The sequence below is a fragment of the Mobula birostris genome, chromosome 13, assembly GCF_030028105.1.
Source record: "Mobula birostris isolate sMobBir1 chromosome 13, sMobBir1.hap1, whole genome shotgun sequence".
NCBI lineage: Eukaryota > Metazoa > Chordata > Chondrichthyes > Myliobatiformes > Myliobatidae > Mobula > Mobula birostris.
Window position 1 is genome coordinate 8,567,515 of NC_092382.1, and position 16,967 is coordinate 8,584,481.

General features: G+C 55.0%; 2 protein-coding genes across 2 annotated transcripts in view; one reads left to right on the forward strand and one right to left on the reverse strand.

The window, feature by feature from the left end:
• Positions 1-4,456: 4,456 nt before the first annotated feature.
• The window catches only part of LOC140208332 (NACHT, LRR and PYD domains-containing protein 3-like), a 37,469-nt gene continuing 24,958 nt past the window's right edge, over positions 4,457-16,967 (reverse strand). Inside the window, exons 7-10 of the mRNA XM_072276927.1 lie at positions 8,094-9,831; positions 7,561-7,647; positions 7,238-7,405; positions 4,457-7,091 (exon numbers count right to left, since the gene is read on the reverse strand). Of these exons, the coding sequence (XP_072133028.1) occupies positions 7,004-7,091; positions 7,238-7,405; positions 7,561-7,647; positions 8,094-9,831 (2,081 nt within the window). The 3' untranslated portion in view covers positions 4,457-7,003. The remainder of the gene's footprint in view (positions 7,092-7,237; positions 7,406-7,560; positions 7,648-8,093; positions 9,832-16,967) is intronic.
• Positions 9,866-16,006, forward strand: LOC140207378 (uncharacterized). The gene is made up of 9 exons (XM_072275920.1): positions 9,866-9,885; positions 9,999-10,155; positions 10,257-10,301; positions 10,444-10,584; positions 11,714-11,789; positions 14,238-14,381; positions 15,278-15,394; positions 15,625-15,773; positions 15,890-16,006. Exons 1-9 carry the CDS (start codon positions 9,866-9,868, stop codon positions 16,004-16,006), a joined length of 966 nt encoding a protein of 321 aa, XP_072132021.1.

The window sequence follows — 16,967 nt, forward strand, 5'->3', positions numbered from 1 at the left end:
GCCGGATGGTGAGTGTTCCGCCCCCCGCCCCGCACACCCAACACACTGGCGAACCAGCCCTCAACACCCCCTCAACCCCCGGAGATCTCCACTCGGCCTTCCCCTCTCCCGCGACGCTTTCCTCCCTCCCGGTAGCGCTCCCTCCCTCCACGCCAAGCTCCCTCAGAACCCCCCCTCCCCTCGGTTGTAGCGTCCCCTCCCCCGGCAGCTCCCTCCACAGACGGGCCACCCTCTGGGTGAAACAGTTTCCCCTCGGGCTCCCCTATTAAATCTCTAAAACCTGCGCCCTCTGGATCTCGATTCCCCGACCCTGGGGAAATGTCTGTGTTCATTCACCCTGTCTGTGCCCCTAGTGGTTTTACACACCCCTGTCAGGTCACCCCGACACTCCCGGGAATAAATTCCCAACCCGCCCGACCTCTCTCCGTAACTCAGTCCCTCCAGTCCCGGCGACATCCCCGTAAATCCCCGGGATCTCCGGTCTCCTGTTCCCGGTGTCCGATCCGACGATGGCGGGGATGCCGAACGCCGCCTTCACCGCCCCGTCTCCCCGTCACCCCACTTTCAGGGAACCGTCACCCGAAACCTGGTGTGTTCCATCACCCCTGTCACCCCCTCTCCGTCATCCAAAACCTGTCACCCCTGTCACCCCCTCTCCGTCACCCAAAACCTGTCACCCCTGTCACCCCCTCTCCGTCACTCAAAACCTGTCACCCCTGTCACCCCTCTCCGTCACCCAAAACCTGTCACCACTGTCACCCCCTCTCCGTCACCCTAAACCTGTCACCCCTGTCACCCCCTCTCCGTCTCCCCACTTTCAGGGAACCGTCACCCGAAACCTGGTGTGTTCCATCACCACTGTCACCCCCTCTCCGTCACCCAAAACCTGTCATCCCTGTCACCCCCTCTCCGTCACCCTAAACCTGTCACGCCTGTCACCCCCTCTCCGTCACCCAAAACCTGTCACCACTGTCACCCCCTCTCCGTCTCCCCACTTTCAGGGAACCATCACCCGAAACCTGGTGTGTTCCATCACCACTGTCACCCCCTCTCCGTCACCCTAAACCTGTCACCCCTCTCCGTCACCCAAAACCTGTCACCCCTGTCACCCCCTCTCCGTCTCCCTAAACCTGTCACCCCTGTCACCCCCTCTCCGTCACCCTAAACCTGTCACCCCTGTCACCCCCTCTCCGTCTCCCTAAACCTGTCACCCCTGTCACCCCCTCTCCGTCACCCAAAACCTGTCACCCCGTCACCCCCTCTCCGTCACCCAAAACCTGTCACCCCCTCTCCATCACCCTAAACCTGTCACCCCCTCTCCGTCACCCAAAACCTGTCACCCCTGTCACCCCCTCTCCGTCTCCCTAAACCTGTCACCCCTGTCACCCCCTCTCCGTCACCCAAAACCTGTCACGCCTGTCACCCCCTCTCCGTCACCCAAAACCTGTCACCACTGTCACCCCCTCTCCGTCACCCTAAACCTGTCACGCCTGTCACCCCCTCTCCGTCACCCAAAACCTGTCACCACTGTCACCCCCTCTCCGTCTCCCCACTTTCAGGGAACCGTCACCCGAAACCTGATGTGTTCCATCACCACTGTCACCCCCTCTCCGTCACCCTAAACCTGTCACGCCTGTCACCCCCTCTCCGTCACCCAAAACCTGTCACCACTGTCACCCCCTCTCCGTCTCCCCACTTTCAGGGAACCGTCACCCGAAACCTGATGTGTTCCATCACCACTGTCACCCCCTCTCCGTCACCCTAAACCTGTCACCCCTGTCACCCCCTCTCCGTCACCCAAAACCTGTCACCCCTGTCACCCCCTCTCCGTCACCCTAAACCTGTCACCCCTGTCACCCCCTCTCCGTCACCCTAAACCTGTCACCCCTGTCACCCCCTCTCCATCACCCTAAACCTGTCACCCCTGTCACCCACTCTCCGTCACCCTAAACCTGTCACCCCTGTGACCCCCTCTCCGTCTCCCCCCTTTCAGGGAACCGTCACCCGAAACCTGGTGTGTTCCGTGAAGAGAAAGCTGCATTCCTGAGACAGGAGTTGCCAGAGATTTCTCTCCACTCCCCCCAACACTTGTAAACACATCTCCCTCTCCCACACTCCCCCTCTCTCCCCACCCAACGCGCTCCTTCCCTCTCCCCCGACTTTACCCCCATACCCAAACAACTCTTCCCCTCCTCCTTCTTACCGGCCATCTCTCTCTCTTCACTCCCCCCCTCACTATCTCTTCCCCTCTCACCCCTCCCTCGGAACTACCCCTCTTCTCTCTCACACTCTCAACTCTCCCACACTCTATCTCTCCTCTCTGCTCAACTTTGTCTTTCACCCCCCTTTCCCCCTTTCCGTCTCTCACCCCCTCTCTCCCCTCTGCCTCGTTCACCCCTCTCTGTCCCTCATCCCCTCTCCGTCTCTCCCCCCTGTTCTCCACCTTTCTCTCCCTCCCTGTCCGACCTCTCTCATCTCCAGCCTCTCACATTTCCCTCCCACCTCTCTCTACCCTCTGACTTCCACCACTCTCTCCCCCCCGTCTGACTCTCCCTTTATCAACTGTTCTGTGCCACCTCTCCTCTTTCTCCCCATCTCTCTCCCACCCACCCCCTCTCTTCCTCACCCATCGCCCCCCAGTCTCTTCCTCCCCAGCTGGGTCTCCCACCTCCGCCTACCCCAAACTCCCGCTCCCGACCCTACCCTCTCTCCCCCCTCTTCTGTCTCTCTCTTCCCCGGCCCGAGCCCTTCTCTCTCCCTCTCTCACCCCATGTCTCCCTCTCTCCCTCTGGCAGAGGTCTGTGAGCGGGGTGACGGTGATTTTGCTGGTGAACTGCCTGGTCTCCCTGGTGATGTCCGTCCTCACGGCCATCGTCAACTGCAGGAACCTCGAGTGCTGCGCCGTGCGGCCTCCGGTGGTGAGTGGGATCTTCCTGTGCACCGGGGGGGTGTGGGCGGCGGGGGATGGGACATGGGTGGGAGAGATGGGGGGAGATGGAAAGAGGGTGGGGAGAGATGGGAGGGAGCAAGAGAGAGAGATGGGGGCAGAAAGGGAATGAAAGGGGTGGGGAGAGGAGGATAGGGAGGGGGAGAGAGAGGTGGGGGGAAGAGATGGAGGGACAGAGGGGGTGGAGAGAGGGACGGAGGGAGAGAGAGGCTGTGGGAGTGGGTAGTGGATCCCGTCTCCTCTCCTCACCTTCTCTTTCTCCCGTCCCCTCCTCAATCTGATCCCTCCCTCTCCCCCACCCACAGAGAATGATGGTGATCCATGCTAACCAGCTCGCACCGCCGGACCTCGCCTCCATCTTCTCCAGCGAACCGGCGCCCACCCCGGCCTCTGACGGGCCCCAGTGACGACACGTTCCCCGCTCCACGGGACAGCCCAAAGGATTCGGGCCGAGCGGCCTGAAAGGAAAATCAAGGCCGGATTTTGGAGACGGAGTTGGGGGTGGGGGTTGGTGGGTAACATTCCCGTGGTCACATTCCTCCCCGTGGGAACCCCCCAGTTCAAGCTCCCTTGTTACGAGTCGCCCTGTCCCACCCGCGGCATCCGGTCACTCCTGACACACTCCGCTCTCTGTCCCCTCTATCACCGCCCGTCTCACCCTGGCTGGTGGCCATTTTGTGATGGTTATCATTGAAACCGCTCTCCCAGCATCGTAGAAATAGTCACACCCTTTTCCTCACCTCCCACTCACTTCCCTGTTTATTCAATCTCAACTCCTCATCGCCCTCTCTTTCAGTTACCCTGTGAGTCTCTCCACTACTCACCCCATCACTCCTGACACCCTCCCCTCTCCGTCCCTTGTCCTTTCTCCTGCCATCCAACACATTCTGGGTGGTGAACGTTGTCCGATGGGAAATTTCGCTCCCTCACCCGATCCCTTCCCTCTCTCGTTCAGTGAGTCTCTCCCCTCTCCCTCCGTTCAGACACTCAACTCTCCGTCCCATCAGCCCAGATCGCGTCTCGACCTCTCGCTCCCCATTTCCCCTGTCCGCGCTCTCCTTCTTGCCGTCCGTCTTATTTGCGAAGGATCGAAATCACCCACCCTTCCCCCACACGCCCCATCCTGTTCCTGCCCACCCTCTCCTTTCAGACCCCACTTTCCTGGTCCTGCAACTTCCCCTCCCTTCCCGTCCCATCAGATCCCCTCCCACCTCGTCCCATTACTTTCCCTCCTTCCTGGTCAGATCACTCCCGCTCCCTTCCTGTCGTTTCACTCCTCCTCACCCCGACTCTATCTTATCCACGTCACCACCAGTTTGTGACAGGAACTTTCGCCTCCCCTTTTCGTCCCCTATTGAGTCAATGACTTCGCCACGGTCACCGTCTCATCAGTCCACTCCTCGTCCCGTCACTCCTCTTCCTCCCAAACCCCTCACCCCTCCTCCCCAAAACCCACATGTATATGTGTATGTGTGAATATCTGAGATATATACATTAGTTTATTCAATGACAAAATTATTAGAATTAAAACATACATGAAATACCCAAGACTATATAAAACACAAATTAAAATACTGTTATTATAATCAATAAGACACTCGATCCCGGGATTGTATCCACGGGCACCGCATGTTCCTTCGCCATAGATTCTGTGTGCGACTGTGACCATTGTAAGTCAGTGTCTCACTCCATCCCTGGCGGCCACATTAACCAAGGAACACACACAAAAATTCTGGTGAACACAGCAGGCCAGGCAGCATCTCTAGGAAGAGGTACAGTCGACGTTTCGGGTCGAGACCCTTCGTCAGGACTAATTTAAAGAAGAGATAGTCAGAGATTGGAAAGTGGGAGGGGGAGGGGGAGGAATGGGGCCAAGAGCTGGACAGTTAATTGGCAAACGGTATACAGAGTTGGAGAAGGGGGGGGGGGTCATGGGACAGGAGGCCTAGGGAAAAAGAAAGGGGAGGTGAACCCACTATAGTGAGAGGGACAGAGGGAGAAAAAAGGGAGAGAAAAAATGGGGAAAAATAATAATGATAATAAATAATAAATAAGGGATGGGGTACAAAGCAGAGGTGGGGCATTAACTGAAGTTAGAGAAGTCAATGTTCATGCCATCAGGTTGGAGGCTACCCAGACGGAATATAAGGTGTTGTTCCTCCAATCTGAGTGTGGCTTCATCTTTACAGTAGAGGAGGCCGTGGAAAGACATGTCAGAATGGGAATGGGACGTGGAATTAAAATGTGTGGCCACTGGGAGATCCTGCTTTCTCTGGTGGACAGGGCTTAGTTGTTCAGCAAAGCGGTCTCCCAGTCTGCGTCGGGTCTCGCCAATATATAGAAGGCCACATCGGGAGCACCGGACGCAGTATATCACCCCAGCCGACTCACAGGTGAAGTGTCGCCTCACCTGGAAGGACTGTCTGGGGCCCTGAATGGTGGTGAGGGAGGAAGTGTAAGGGCATGTGTAGCACTTGTTCCGCTTACAAGGATTAGTGCTGGGTGGGAGATAGGTGGGAAGGGATGTGGGGGGGACGAATGGACAAGGGAGTCACTGGGATTGTGTGATGGAACGGCGTGGAGGGAGCTTCACGCTGTGTCTGACCCCGGGAGTGTGTGATGGGATGGTGTGGTGGGAGATTCACGCTGTGTCTGACCCCGGGAGTGTGTGATGGGACGGTGTGGTGGGAGATTCACTCTGTGTCTGACCCCGGGAGTGTGTGATGGGACGGTGTGGTGAGAGATTCACTCTGTGTTTGACCCCGGGAGTGTGTGATGGGACGGTGTGGTGAGAGATTCACTCTGTGTTTGACCCCAGGAGTGTGTGATGGGATGGTGTGGTGGGAGATTTACTCTGTGTCTGACCCCGGGAGTGTGTGATGGGACGGTGTGGTGGGAGATTCACGCTGTGTCTGACCCCGGGAGTGTGTGATGGGACGGTGTGGTGGGAGATTCACTCTGTGTTTGACCCCGGGAGTGTGTGATGGGATGGTATAGAGGGAGTTTCATGCTGTGTCTGACCCCACGAGTGTGTGATGGGACTTTATTTATCATTTCCCTTTTTTGTCCCCTTGCCCATCCTCTGGGTTCCCCCTCCTCACCCTTTTCCTTCTCCCCGGACCTCCTGTCCCATGATCCTCTCATGCCCTTTTGCCAATCACCTGTCCAGCTCTTGGCTCCATCCCTCCCCCTCCTGTCTTCTCCTATCATTTTGGATCTCCCCCTCCCCCTCCAACTTTCAAATCTCTTACTCACTCTTCCCTCAGTTAGTCCTGACGAAGGGTCTCGACTGTACCTCTTCCTAGAGATGCTGCCTGGCCTGCTGCGTTCGCCAGCAACTTTGATGCGTGTTGTTTATTATCAAAGTTCTTATTTGTCACCATATACTACCCCGAGATTCATTTTATTGCAGTCATTTACAGGACAATAAATCAATATAACAGAATTTATGAAAAACTATACAAAAACAAAGAGTAACCAACAAGCAACGTGCAAAGGAAGGGAAATTTGTGCAAATAAAATATTAAATAATAATGACACGAGTTGTAAATTATTTGAAAGTGAGTCCGTAGGTTGTGGAATCAGTTCAGAGATGATGTGAGTGAAGTTATCCACGCCGGTGTCTCAGAAAAAACCCGCCATCATCGGGCCCTTCCTGTCTGTGTAATTCCCCGGCATGAAACGTAAAAGTTGCCCGTGAACGCAGCAGGCCAGCCAGCATTACGTACTCCCGGGATAATCCCACCCGGGACACCGGTGACCCAGACTGAGCCCCGGTCCCCCGGGCTCTTCCTGTCTGTGTAATTCCCCGGGGTCTCGAACCCGCACATCCGGCAGAAGCAGCGCCGCTGGACAGGAGGCGGAAATACGTCACCACGGGAGACCAGCGAGCGACGCACAGCGCGAGCCTAAAGCTAGTTCCGTTAAAAACGGTTGGGAATTAAACCTGGCGCGCGGACATTAAAGGTAAGGGGAAGGTGGGAGTTAAAGGGGAGGGCGGGGAATCGGCCAAACTGTCGGCATCCCGCAGGCGGGGATGTTCACACATTCAGATGTTCACACGGACACTGTCAGTCCGGGTCTGGGTTCCTGCAGAGATCTCAGTTCCTTCATCCCGGTCTCACTGAACCGATTGTCCTCCAGCCTGAAACAGATGGGAGAATAAAGATGAAATAAACAGATCACACAACAGTGTCAGTAACAGGGGACAACACTCACAGACAAATATCACCAGAAAACCCGCGGATCCGCTGATATTTTATCACATTGAACATTAACACAAACACTCACAGGATCAGCTTCAGACTCGGGAGGGTCAGTATGAGGTGGCGGAGACCGGGGACAGATCGGTCTGTCAGCAAATTGTAACCCAGGTTCAGCTCCGTCAGTGATGGGTTTGTACTGAGAGCGGAGACGAGATCCTCGGCACCAGAGTCTGTGAGACCGACATTCCTCAGCCTGGAGATGAGAGAGAGTGAGGGTGAAGGACACAGAGAGACAGGAGACGGTACAAATCCCCAGTGCTTATCAGTAACACAATTACTGATCACATTAATGTTCAGTGTCAGACACCCAGTGACTGTAAACACAATCTCCCACAGTCTGGTACTTACCACAGTTTCTGTATTTTACACTCCGGGTTCCTCAGAGCCGCAGACACCAGTTTCACTCCTGAATCGCCCAGTTTATTCTCCCCAAGTCTACACACAAACAGACAAATTGATAAACAAAGTGATTCAAACCGTGGGTCTGAGGGAATTTCTCTCACTCGGATATTTCAGGAAACATTAAACCCTTCAGTAAATCACTGATTGGAGTTCCCATCACTGTCAATGTCCCTCACTGCCCAGCTCCAGGGTATTCACCGAATGTCAGTAATTTAGTCTGTCGGTGTGACCCTGTAAACTCCACATATTCTGTCCCATTCCCCGATGGTCAGAAACGTGTTCCTGACGTGAGAGGGTCGGGAGGGGCAGGGATGAAGGAGGAACGGGGATGGGGAAGAGAGATCCCACAGGACGAAGGGTGATGGCACTTGTCACAATTCTTCACAATCGTATTTATCACAGTTTTACCCAAATCCCTTTACATTGAAACAACACACCTGGACAGTTTCACAGTTCAGAGTGAGAGATAAATCAGATACCTCAACTCCCGGCACTTGTGCAGCCCGGGTCCCAGCCGCTGGATTCCTTCACACTGAATGTTGCAGTTCACCAGGTCGAGGTGTTTTATTGTATCACAGAGTCCGATGACATGAGACAGGACCGCGCAGTCAATCGGGGTCAGTGTCAATCCACTGAATGAAAGTGTTTTCACAGATCCCAGTGCGGCCTGAGCCAGTCCACGATTCTGAGACTCAAACAGGTAGTGCAATGTGTTCAGGAGGCTCCTTTTACCAGCTCCACTCCATGTGTTTCCACTCTGGCGTTTAACCTCCTCCTTCACCCAGTCAATCACCCGGCAGGTTGTTTGATGAGGAAATGGACCCAGAAACTCCTCCAGGCCCCGAGCTGTCATTGGGTTGGAGAGACCAGCAACAAAACGGAGAAATACCTCAAATCGACTGTCTGTCGTGCTGTGGGCTTCAGTGAGGAATCTCAGGATATCCCCGGGATGTGGATTTAGGAATTGTGCGACTGCAGCTACAAACTCTTGGATGGTGAGGTGTGGGAATGTGTACACCACGCTCCGGGCAGAATCCTCTCTCTCCAAAAGCTCCATCAGGAACCCGGACAGGAACTGGGAAGCCTGCAAATTGTAGTTGATCAAATCTCCATCTGTAAATACAATCTTCTTCTCAGCCACTCCTCTGAAGGCCATCTGACCAACCCTGAGAAACACATCACGGGGGTTCTCAATCTCACGGCCGTGGTTTTTCAGGATGTTGTAAATATAGTAGGAATACAGTTGGGTGATGGTCTTGGGAACTCGCTGCGGGTCCCTGACTCTTTGTGTGAAGAAGGGGCCCAGTGCCAGAGCGAGGATCCAGCAGTAGGAGGGGTTGTAGCTCATGGTGTACAGGATCTCGTTCTCCTCCACGTGTTTGAAAACAGCTGCTGCCACCTTCTGATCTTCAAAATGCCTGATGAAATATTCCTTCCGTTCCTCACCAACAAATCCCAGGATTTCAGCCCAGACACTGATCTTCGCCTTTTCCAGTAAATGTAACGCAGTGGGGCGGGTGGTCACCAGCACTGAACACCCTGGGAGCAGCTTGTGCTGGATTAAACTGTACACAATGTCAGACACTTTGCAACAGAATTCAGGATCTGTGCATGCGGACCGATGTTCTGTGTTTCTCTGACTGTCAGCAAAATCAATTTTGTCATTGAATTCATCCAAACCATCAAATATAAACAGCAATCCCTCTGGGTTCTTCCAGACCTCTCTCAGGATATTCCCAAAGTAAGGATACTGATCCAGAATCAGTTCCTTCAGGTTTATTCTGCAGTTAATGGAATTTAAATCCCGGAATTTGAAACTGAAGACAAACTGGAATTGTTGGTATATTTTCCCTGTGGCCCAGTCATAAACAATCTTTTGTACCATTGTTGTTTTCCCAATCCCTGGCACTCCGGCCACTGCTGCCGAACTCCCAGATTTGGATTTACTCCAGGAAAAGCTGCTCTGGAACAGCTGATCAGTCAGGATTTTTTCCAGCTCTCCACGGAGATGTTTCTCTCTCCACTCCTCGTGGTCTCTGCCTCTTGCCAGCAGCTCATGTTCCACCAGTCTCCGATCTCGAACAGTAGAAATGACTGTGAGCTCAGCGTATCGATCAACCAGCTGGAAAACCTTCACCTTCTCCCTCATCAGGATCGTGTTCACTCTCAGGGTTTCAGTTTGTGCCCACAGAGTCTCCTTGTGTTTCTGTTGAACATCTTCCATGGGAACAGACAGTGAACAAACTGTTACATGCCTCAACTCAGAACTCGGTATTTAAATACACAAGAGTTAGCTCAAAGCTATTGCATTAATTGGGGTCTCACAGTGTGTCAGGAACCTTTTGGGGCCTGTGGGGTCTCACAGTGTGTCAGGTCCCTCTCAGGGGTGTGTGGGGTCTCACAGTGTGTCAGGTCCCTCTCAGGGGTGTGTGGGGTCTTACAGTGTGTCAGGACACTGTTAGGGGTGTGTGGGGTTGCACAGTGTATCAAGAGCCTGTCAGGGGTGTGTGGGGTCTCAGAGTGTGTCAGGAGCCTCTCAGGGTTGTTTGAGGGATCATAGTGTGTCAGGACCCACAATGTGTCAGTGTTTCACCGTGCGTCGGGACACTATCAGGGGTGTGTGCGGTCTCACAGTGTGTCAGGACCCTGTCAGGGGTGTGTGGGGTCTCACAGTCTGTCAGGACGCTGTCACGGGTTTCTGGGGTTTTGCAGTGTGTCAGGACCCTGTTACTGGTTTGCGGGGTTTCACAGTGTGTCAGGACCCTTTTCCGGGGGTGGGGGGTCTCAGAGTGTGTCAGGACCCTGCCAGGGTTGTGTGGGGTCTCACAGTGTGTCAGGTCCCTGTCAGGGGTGTGTGGGGTCTCACAGTGTGTCAGGACCCCTCTGGGGTGTGTGGGGTCTCACAGTGTTTCTGAACCCTGTCACGGGTGTGTGGGGTCTCACAGTGTGTCAGGTCCCTGTCAGGGGTGTGTGGGGTTTCACTGTGTGTCAGGGCACTGTGAGTGGTTTGTGCGGTTTCACAGTGTGTCAGGATCTTGTGGTGGTTGTGGGGGGTCTCACAGTGTGTCAGGATGCTGTTGTGGGGGATCTAACAGTGAGTCAGAACCCTCTCAGGTGTGTATGGGATCGCAATGTGTGTCAGGACCCTGTCAGGGCTGTGTGGCGTCTCACAGTGCGTCAGGTCACTGTCAGGGGTGTGTTGGATCTCACAGTGTGTCAGGACCATTTTGGGGTGTGTCGGGTCTCACAGTGCGTCAGGAGCCCTTTCAGGTGTGTGTGGGGTCTCACAGTGTGTCAGGTCCCTGTCAGGAGTGTGTGGGGTCTCACAGTGTGACAGGACACTGTCTGTCAGTTGTGTGTGGGGTCTCACAGCGTGTTTGAACCATACCAGGGGTGTGTGGGTTCTCACAGTCTGTCAGGACGCTGTCACGGGTTTGTGGGGTTTCACTGTGTGTCAGGACCCAGTGATTTGTTTGGAGGTCTCACAGTGTGTTGGGACCCTTTTCTGGGGGTGGGGGGGAATCTCACAGTGTGTCAGGATCCTTTTGGGGTGTGTGGGGTCTCACAGTGCTTCTGAACCCTGTCAGGGGTGTGTGGGATCGCACCGTGTGTCAGGACCCTCTCAGGGGTGTGTGGGGTCTTACAGTGTGTCTGGACCCTGCCAGGGGTGTGTGAGGTCTCACAGTTTGTCTGGACACTGTCGGGGAGGGTGGGGCGGTCTCACAGTGTATCATGACTGTCTCAGATGTGTGTGGGATCTCAATGTGTGTCCGGACCCTGTCATGCGTGTGGCGTCTCACAGTGCATCAGGATCTTGTTAGGGGTGTCTGGGGTCTCACAGTGTGTCATCACCCTCTCGGGGGTGTGTTAGGACTCACAGTGTGCCAGGACCCTGTCAGGGTTATGTGGGGTTTCACAGTGTGTCAGGACACTGTGAGTGGTTTGTGGGGTCTCATACTGTGTCAGAACCCTCTCAGATGTGTGTGGGATCACAATGTGTGTCAGGACCCTGTCAGGGGTGTGTGGCATCTCACAGTCTGTCAGGACGCTATCCAGGGTGTGTGTGGTCTCACAGTCTGTCAGGACCCTGAGAGGTGAGTGTGGAGTCTCACAGTGCGTCAGGTCCCTGTCAGGGGTGTGTTGGATCTCACAGTGTGTCAGGACCATTTTGGGGTGTGTCGGGTCTCACAGTGCGTCAGGAGCCCTTTCAGGTGTGTGTGGGGTCTCACAGTGTGTCAGGTCCCTGTCAGGAGTGTGTGGGGTCTCACAGTGTGACAGGACACTGTCTGTCAGTTGTGTGTGGGGTCTCACAGCGTGTTTGAACCATACCAGGGGTGTGTGGGTTCTCACAGTCTGTCAGGACGCTGTCACGGGTTTGTGGGGTTTCACTGTGTGTCAGGACCCAGTGATTTGTTTGGAGGTCTCACAGTGTGTTGGGACCCTTTTCTGGGGGTGGGGGGGAATCTCACAGTGTGTCAGGATCCTTTTGGGGTGTGTGGGGTCTCACAGTGCTTCTGAACCCTGTCAGGGGTGTGTGGGATCGCACCGTGTGTCAGGACCCTCTCAGGGGTGTGTGGGGTCTTACAGTGTGTCTGGACCCTGCCAGGGGTGTGTGAGGTCTCACAGTTTGTCTGGACACTGTCGGGGAGGGTGGGGCGGTCTCACAGTGTATCATGACTGTCTCAGATGTGTGTGGGATCTCAATGTGTGTCCGGACCCTGTCATGCGTGTGGCGTCTCACAGTGCATCAGGATCTTGTTAGGGGTGTCTGGGGTCTCACAGTGTGTCATCACCCTCTCGGGGGTGTGTTAGGACTCACAGTGTGCCAGGACCCTGTCAGGGTTATGTGGGGTTTCACAGTGTGTCAGGACACTGTGAGTGGTTTGTGGGGTCTCATACTGTGTCAGAACCCTCTCAGATGTGTGTGGGATCACAATGTGTGTCAGGACCCTGTCAGGGGTGTGTGGCATCTCACAGTCTGTCAGGACGCTATCCAGGGTGTGTGTGGTCTCACAGTCTGTCAGGACCCTGAGAGGTGAGTGTGGAGTCTCACAGTGCGTCAGGTCCCTGTCAGGGGTGTGTGTGGTCTCACAGTGTGTCAGGAACGTGTCAATAGTGTGTGGGGTCTCACAGAGTGTTAGGACCCTGTTAGGGGTGTGTGGGGTCTCACACTGTGTCAGGACCCTGTCTGTCAGTTGTGTGTGTGGTCTTAAAGTGTGTCAGGTCCCTGTCAGTGGTGTGTGGGGTGTCACAGTGTGTCAGGACCTTTTCAGGTGTGTGTGGGGTCTCACAGAGTGTCAGGACCGTGTGAATAGTGTGTGGGATATCAATGTGTGTCAGGACCCTGTCAGGGGTGTGTGGCGTCTCACAATGTGTCAGGTCCCTGTCAGGGGCGTGTGGGGTCTCACTGTGTGTCAGGACCCTGTCAGAGTGTGTGGGGTCTCACAGTGTGTCAGGTCCCTGTGATGGGTGTGTGGGGTCTCACACTGTGTCAGGACCCTGTCGGGTTGTGTGAGCTCTCACAGTGTGTCAGGGCCCTCTCAGGCGTGTGTGGCATCTCACAGCATTTCCTGAGCCTGTCAGGGGTGTGTGGGGTCTTACAGTTTGACTGGACAGTGCCAGGGGTGTGTGGGGTTTCACAGTTTGACTGGACAGTGCCAGGGGTGTGTGGGGTCGCACAGTGTGTCAGGACCCTGCCAGGGGTGTGTGCAGTGTCTCACAGTGTGTCAGGTCCTTGTCAGGTGTGTGTGGGGTCTCACAGTGTGTCTGGACTGTGTCAATAGTGTCTGGGGTCTCACAGTGCGTCAGGACCCTGCCTGGGTTGTGTGGGGTCTCACAGTTTGTCTGGACCCTGCCAGGTGTGCGTGGGGTCTCAGAGTGTGTCTGGACACTGTCAGGGGGGTCTCACAGTGCGTCATCACCCTCTCGGGTGTGTGTGAGGTATCACAGTTTGTCAGGACCCTGTCAGGGGTGTGTGGGGTCTCACAGTGTGTCAGGAGCCTCTCAGATGTGTGTGGGATCTCAATCTGTGTCAGGACCCTCTCACGTGTGTGTGGCATCTCACAATGTGTCAGGTTGCTGTCAGGGGTGTGTGGGGTCTCGTAGTGTGTCAGGAATTTGTCAGGGGTGTGTGGTGTCTCACAGTTTGCCAGGTCCCTGCCAGGAGTGTGTGGGGTCTCACAGGGTGTCAGGGCCCTGTCAGTGGTGTGTGGGGTCTCACACTGTGACAGGCCCCTGGCAGGGTTGTGTGGGGTTTCACTGTGTGTCTGGATACTGTGCGTGGTTCGTGGGGTTTCACAGTGTGTCAGGATCTGGTTGTGGGTGTGGGTGGTCTCACAGTAGGTCAGGACGCTGTTGCGGGGGGTCTCACAGTGTGTCAGAACCCTCTCAGATGTATGTGGGATCGCAATGTGTGTCTGGACCCTGTCAGGGGTGTGTGGCGTTTCATAGTGCGTCAGGTCGCTGCCAGGGGTGTGTGGTGTCTCACAGTGTGTCAGGTCCCTGTCGGGTGTGTGGGGTCTCACAGTGTGTCAGGAACCTGTGAGGGGTGTGTGCGGTCTCACAGTGTGTCAGGACCCTATCCAGGGTGTGTGGGGTCTCACAGTATGTCAGGACTATGTCAGGGGTGTGTGGGTCTCACAGTGTGTCAGGTCCCTGTCAGGGGTGTGTGGGGTCTCACAGTGTGTCAGGGTCCTGTCAGGGGTGTGTGGGGTCTCACAGTATGTCAGGACCCTGTCAGGGGTGTGTGGGGTCTCACACTGTGTCAGGTCCCTGTCAGGGGTGTGTGGGGTCTCACAGTGTGTCAGGGTCCTGTAAGGAGTGTGTGGGGTATCACAGAGTGTCATCAGTGTGAAAGTAAGCATGCAAGTACAGCAGGCAGCGAAGAAAGCTAATGGCATGCTGGCCTTCATAACAAGGGGAATTGAGTATTAGAGCAAAGAAGTCCTTCTGCAGCTGTACAGGGCCCTGGTGAGACCACACCTGGAGTACTGTGTGCAGTTTTGGTCTCCAAATTTGAGGAAGGACATTCTTGCTATTGAGGGAGTGCAGCGTAGGTTCACAAGGTTAATTCCCGGGATGGCGGGACTGTCATATGTCGAAAGATTGGAGCGACTGGGCTTGTATACTCTGGAATTTAGAAGCCTGAGAGGGGATCTAATTGAAACATCTATAATTATTAAGGGATTGGACATGCTGGAGGCAGGAAACATGTTCCTGCTGATGGGTGAGTCCAGAACCAGAGGCCACAGTTTAAGAATAAGGAGCAGGCCATTTAGAATGGAATTGAATAAAACTTTTTCACCCAGAGAGTGGTGGATATATTGAATGCTCTGCACCGGAAGGCTGTGGAGGCAAAGTCTCTGGATGCTTTCAAGAAAGAGATGGATAGAGCTCTTAAAGATAGTGGAATCAAAGGTTACGTGATAAGGCAGGAACTGGATTCTGATTGTGGATGATCAGCCATGATCACAGTGAATGGCGGTTCAGGCTCGAAGGGTCGAATGGCCTACTCCTACACCTAATGTCTCTTGTCTATTTTCTATAGGACCCTGTCCGGGGTATGTGGGGTCTCACAGTTTGTCAGGACCATTACAGGAGTGTGTGGGGTCTCACAGTGTGTCCGGACCCTGTCAGGGGTGTGTGGGGTCTGACAATGTGTCAGGACCCTGTCAGGGGTGTGTAGGGTCTCATAGTGTGTCAGGTCCCCGTCAGAGGTGTGTGTGGTCTCACAGTGTGTCAGGACTGTGCCAGGGGTGTGTGGGGTCTCACAGTGTGTCATGTCCCTGTCAGGGATGTGTGGCGTCTCACAGTGCGTCAGGACCCTGTCAGGTGTGTGTGGCGTCCACAATGTGTCAGGACCCTCTGGGGTGTGTGGGGTCCCACAGTGTTTCTTAACCCTGTCAGGCATGTGTGCTGTCTCACAATGTGTCAGGACCCTTTTGGGACCTGTGGGGTCTCACAGTGTGTCAGGGCCCTGTCAGGGGTGTGTAGGGTCTCGCTGTGTGTCAGCACCCTGTCAGGGGTGTGTAGGGTCTCACAGTGTGTCAGGTCCCCGTCAGAGGTGTGTGGGGTCTGACAGTGTGTCAGGGCCCTGTCAGGGGTGTGTGCAGTCTCACAGTGTGTCAGGACCATTCCAGGGGTGTGTGTGGTCTCACAGTGTGTCAGGACCCTGTCGGTGGTTTGTGGGGTCTCACAGTGTGACAGGTCCCTGTTAGGGGCCTGTGGGGTCTCACAGTGTGTCAGAACCCTGCCTGGGTTGTTTGGGGTCTCACAGTGTGTCAGGAACCTATCCAGAGTGTGTGGGGTCTCACAGTGCGTCAGGACCCTGCCAGGGGTATGTGGGATTGCAATTTGTGTCAGGACCCTGTCAGGTGTGTGTGTGGTCTCGTAGTGTGTCAGGACCCTATCCAGGGTGTGTGGGGTCTCACAGTGCGTCAGGACCCTGCTAGGGTTGTGTGGGATCGCAATTTGTGTCAGGACCCTGCCAGGCGTGTGTGGGATCGCAATGTGTGTCAGGACCCTGTCAGGTGTGTGTGGCGTCCACAGTGGGTCAGGTCGCTGTCAGGGGTGTGTTAGGTTTCACGGTGTGTCTGGACCCTCTCAGGTGTGTGTGGGATCTTAATGCATGTCAGGACACCGTGAGTGGTTTGTGGGGTTTCACAGTGTGTCAGGATCTGGTCGTGGGTGTGTGGGGTCTCACTGTGTGTCAGAACACTCTCAGATGTGTGTGGGATCGCAATGTGTGCCAGGACGCTGTCAGGAGTGTGTGGCGTCTCACAGTACGTCACGTCCCTGTCAGGGGTGTGTGGGGTCTTACAGTGTGTCAGGACCCTGTCTGGTGTGTGTGGAGTCTCACACTGTGTCATAAACCTGTCAGGGGTGTGTGGGGTCTCACAGTGTGTCAGGACCCTGCCTGGGTTGTTTGGGGTCTCACAGTGTGTCAGGAACCTATCCAGAGTGTGTGGGGTCTCACAGTGTGTCAGGACCCTTCTGGGGTGTGTCGGGTCTCACAGTGTGTCAGGACCCTATCCAGGGTGTGTACGGTCTCACAGCGTGTCCCGACCCTGTCAGGGCTGTGCGGCGTCTCACACTGTGTCAGGTACCTGTCAAGGGTTTGTTTGGGTCTCACACTGTGTCAGGGTCCTGTTAGGGGTGTGTGGCGTCTCACAGTGTGTCAGGGTCCTGTTAGGGGTATGTGGGGTATCACAGTGTGTCAGTGTCCTGTTAGGGGTGTGTGGGGTATCACAGTGTGTCAGGGTCCTGTTAGGGGTGTGTGGGGTCTCAGTGTGTCAGGGTCCTGTTAGGAGTGTGTGGGGTCTCACACTGTGTCAGGTCCCTGTCAGGGGTGTGTA

Coding starts and splice junctions, on each gene's coding strand:
- LOC140207378 (XM_072275920.1), top strand. CDS start 9,866: ATGCCTCAACTCAGAACTCG. Junction 10,302..10,443: donor TCACAGTCTGTCAGGACGCT/GTCACGGGTTTC, acceptor GGGGTCTCACAG/TGTGTCAGGTCCCTGTCAGG. Junction 11,790..14,237: donor TGTCAGGACCATTTTGGGGT/GTGTCGGGTCTC, acceptor GGACTATGTCAG/GGGTGTGTGGGTCTCACAGT.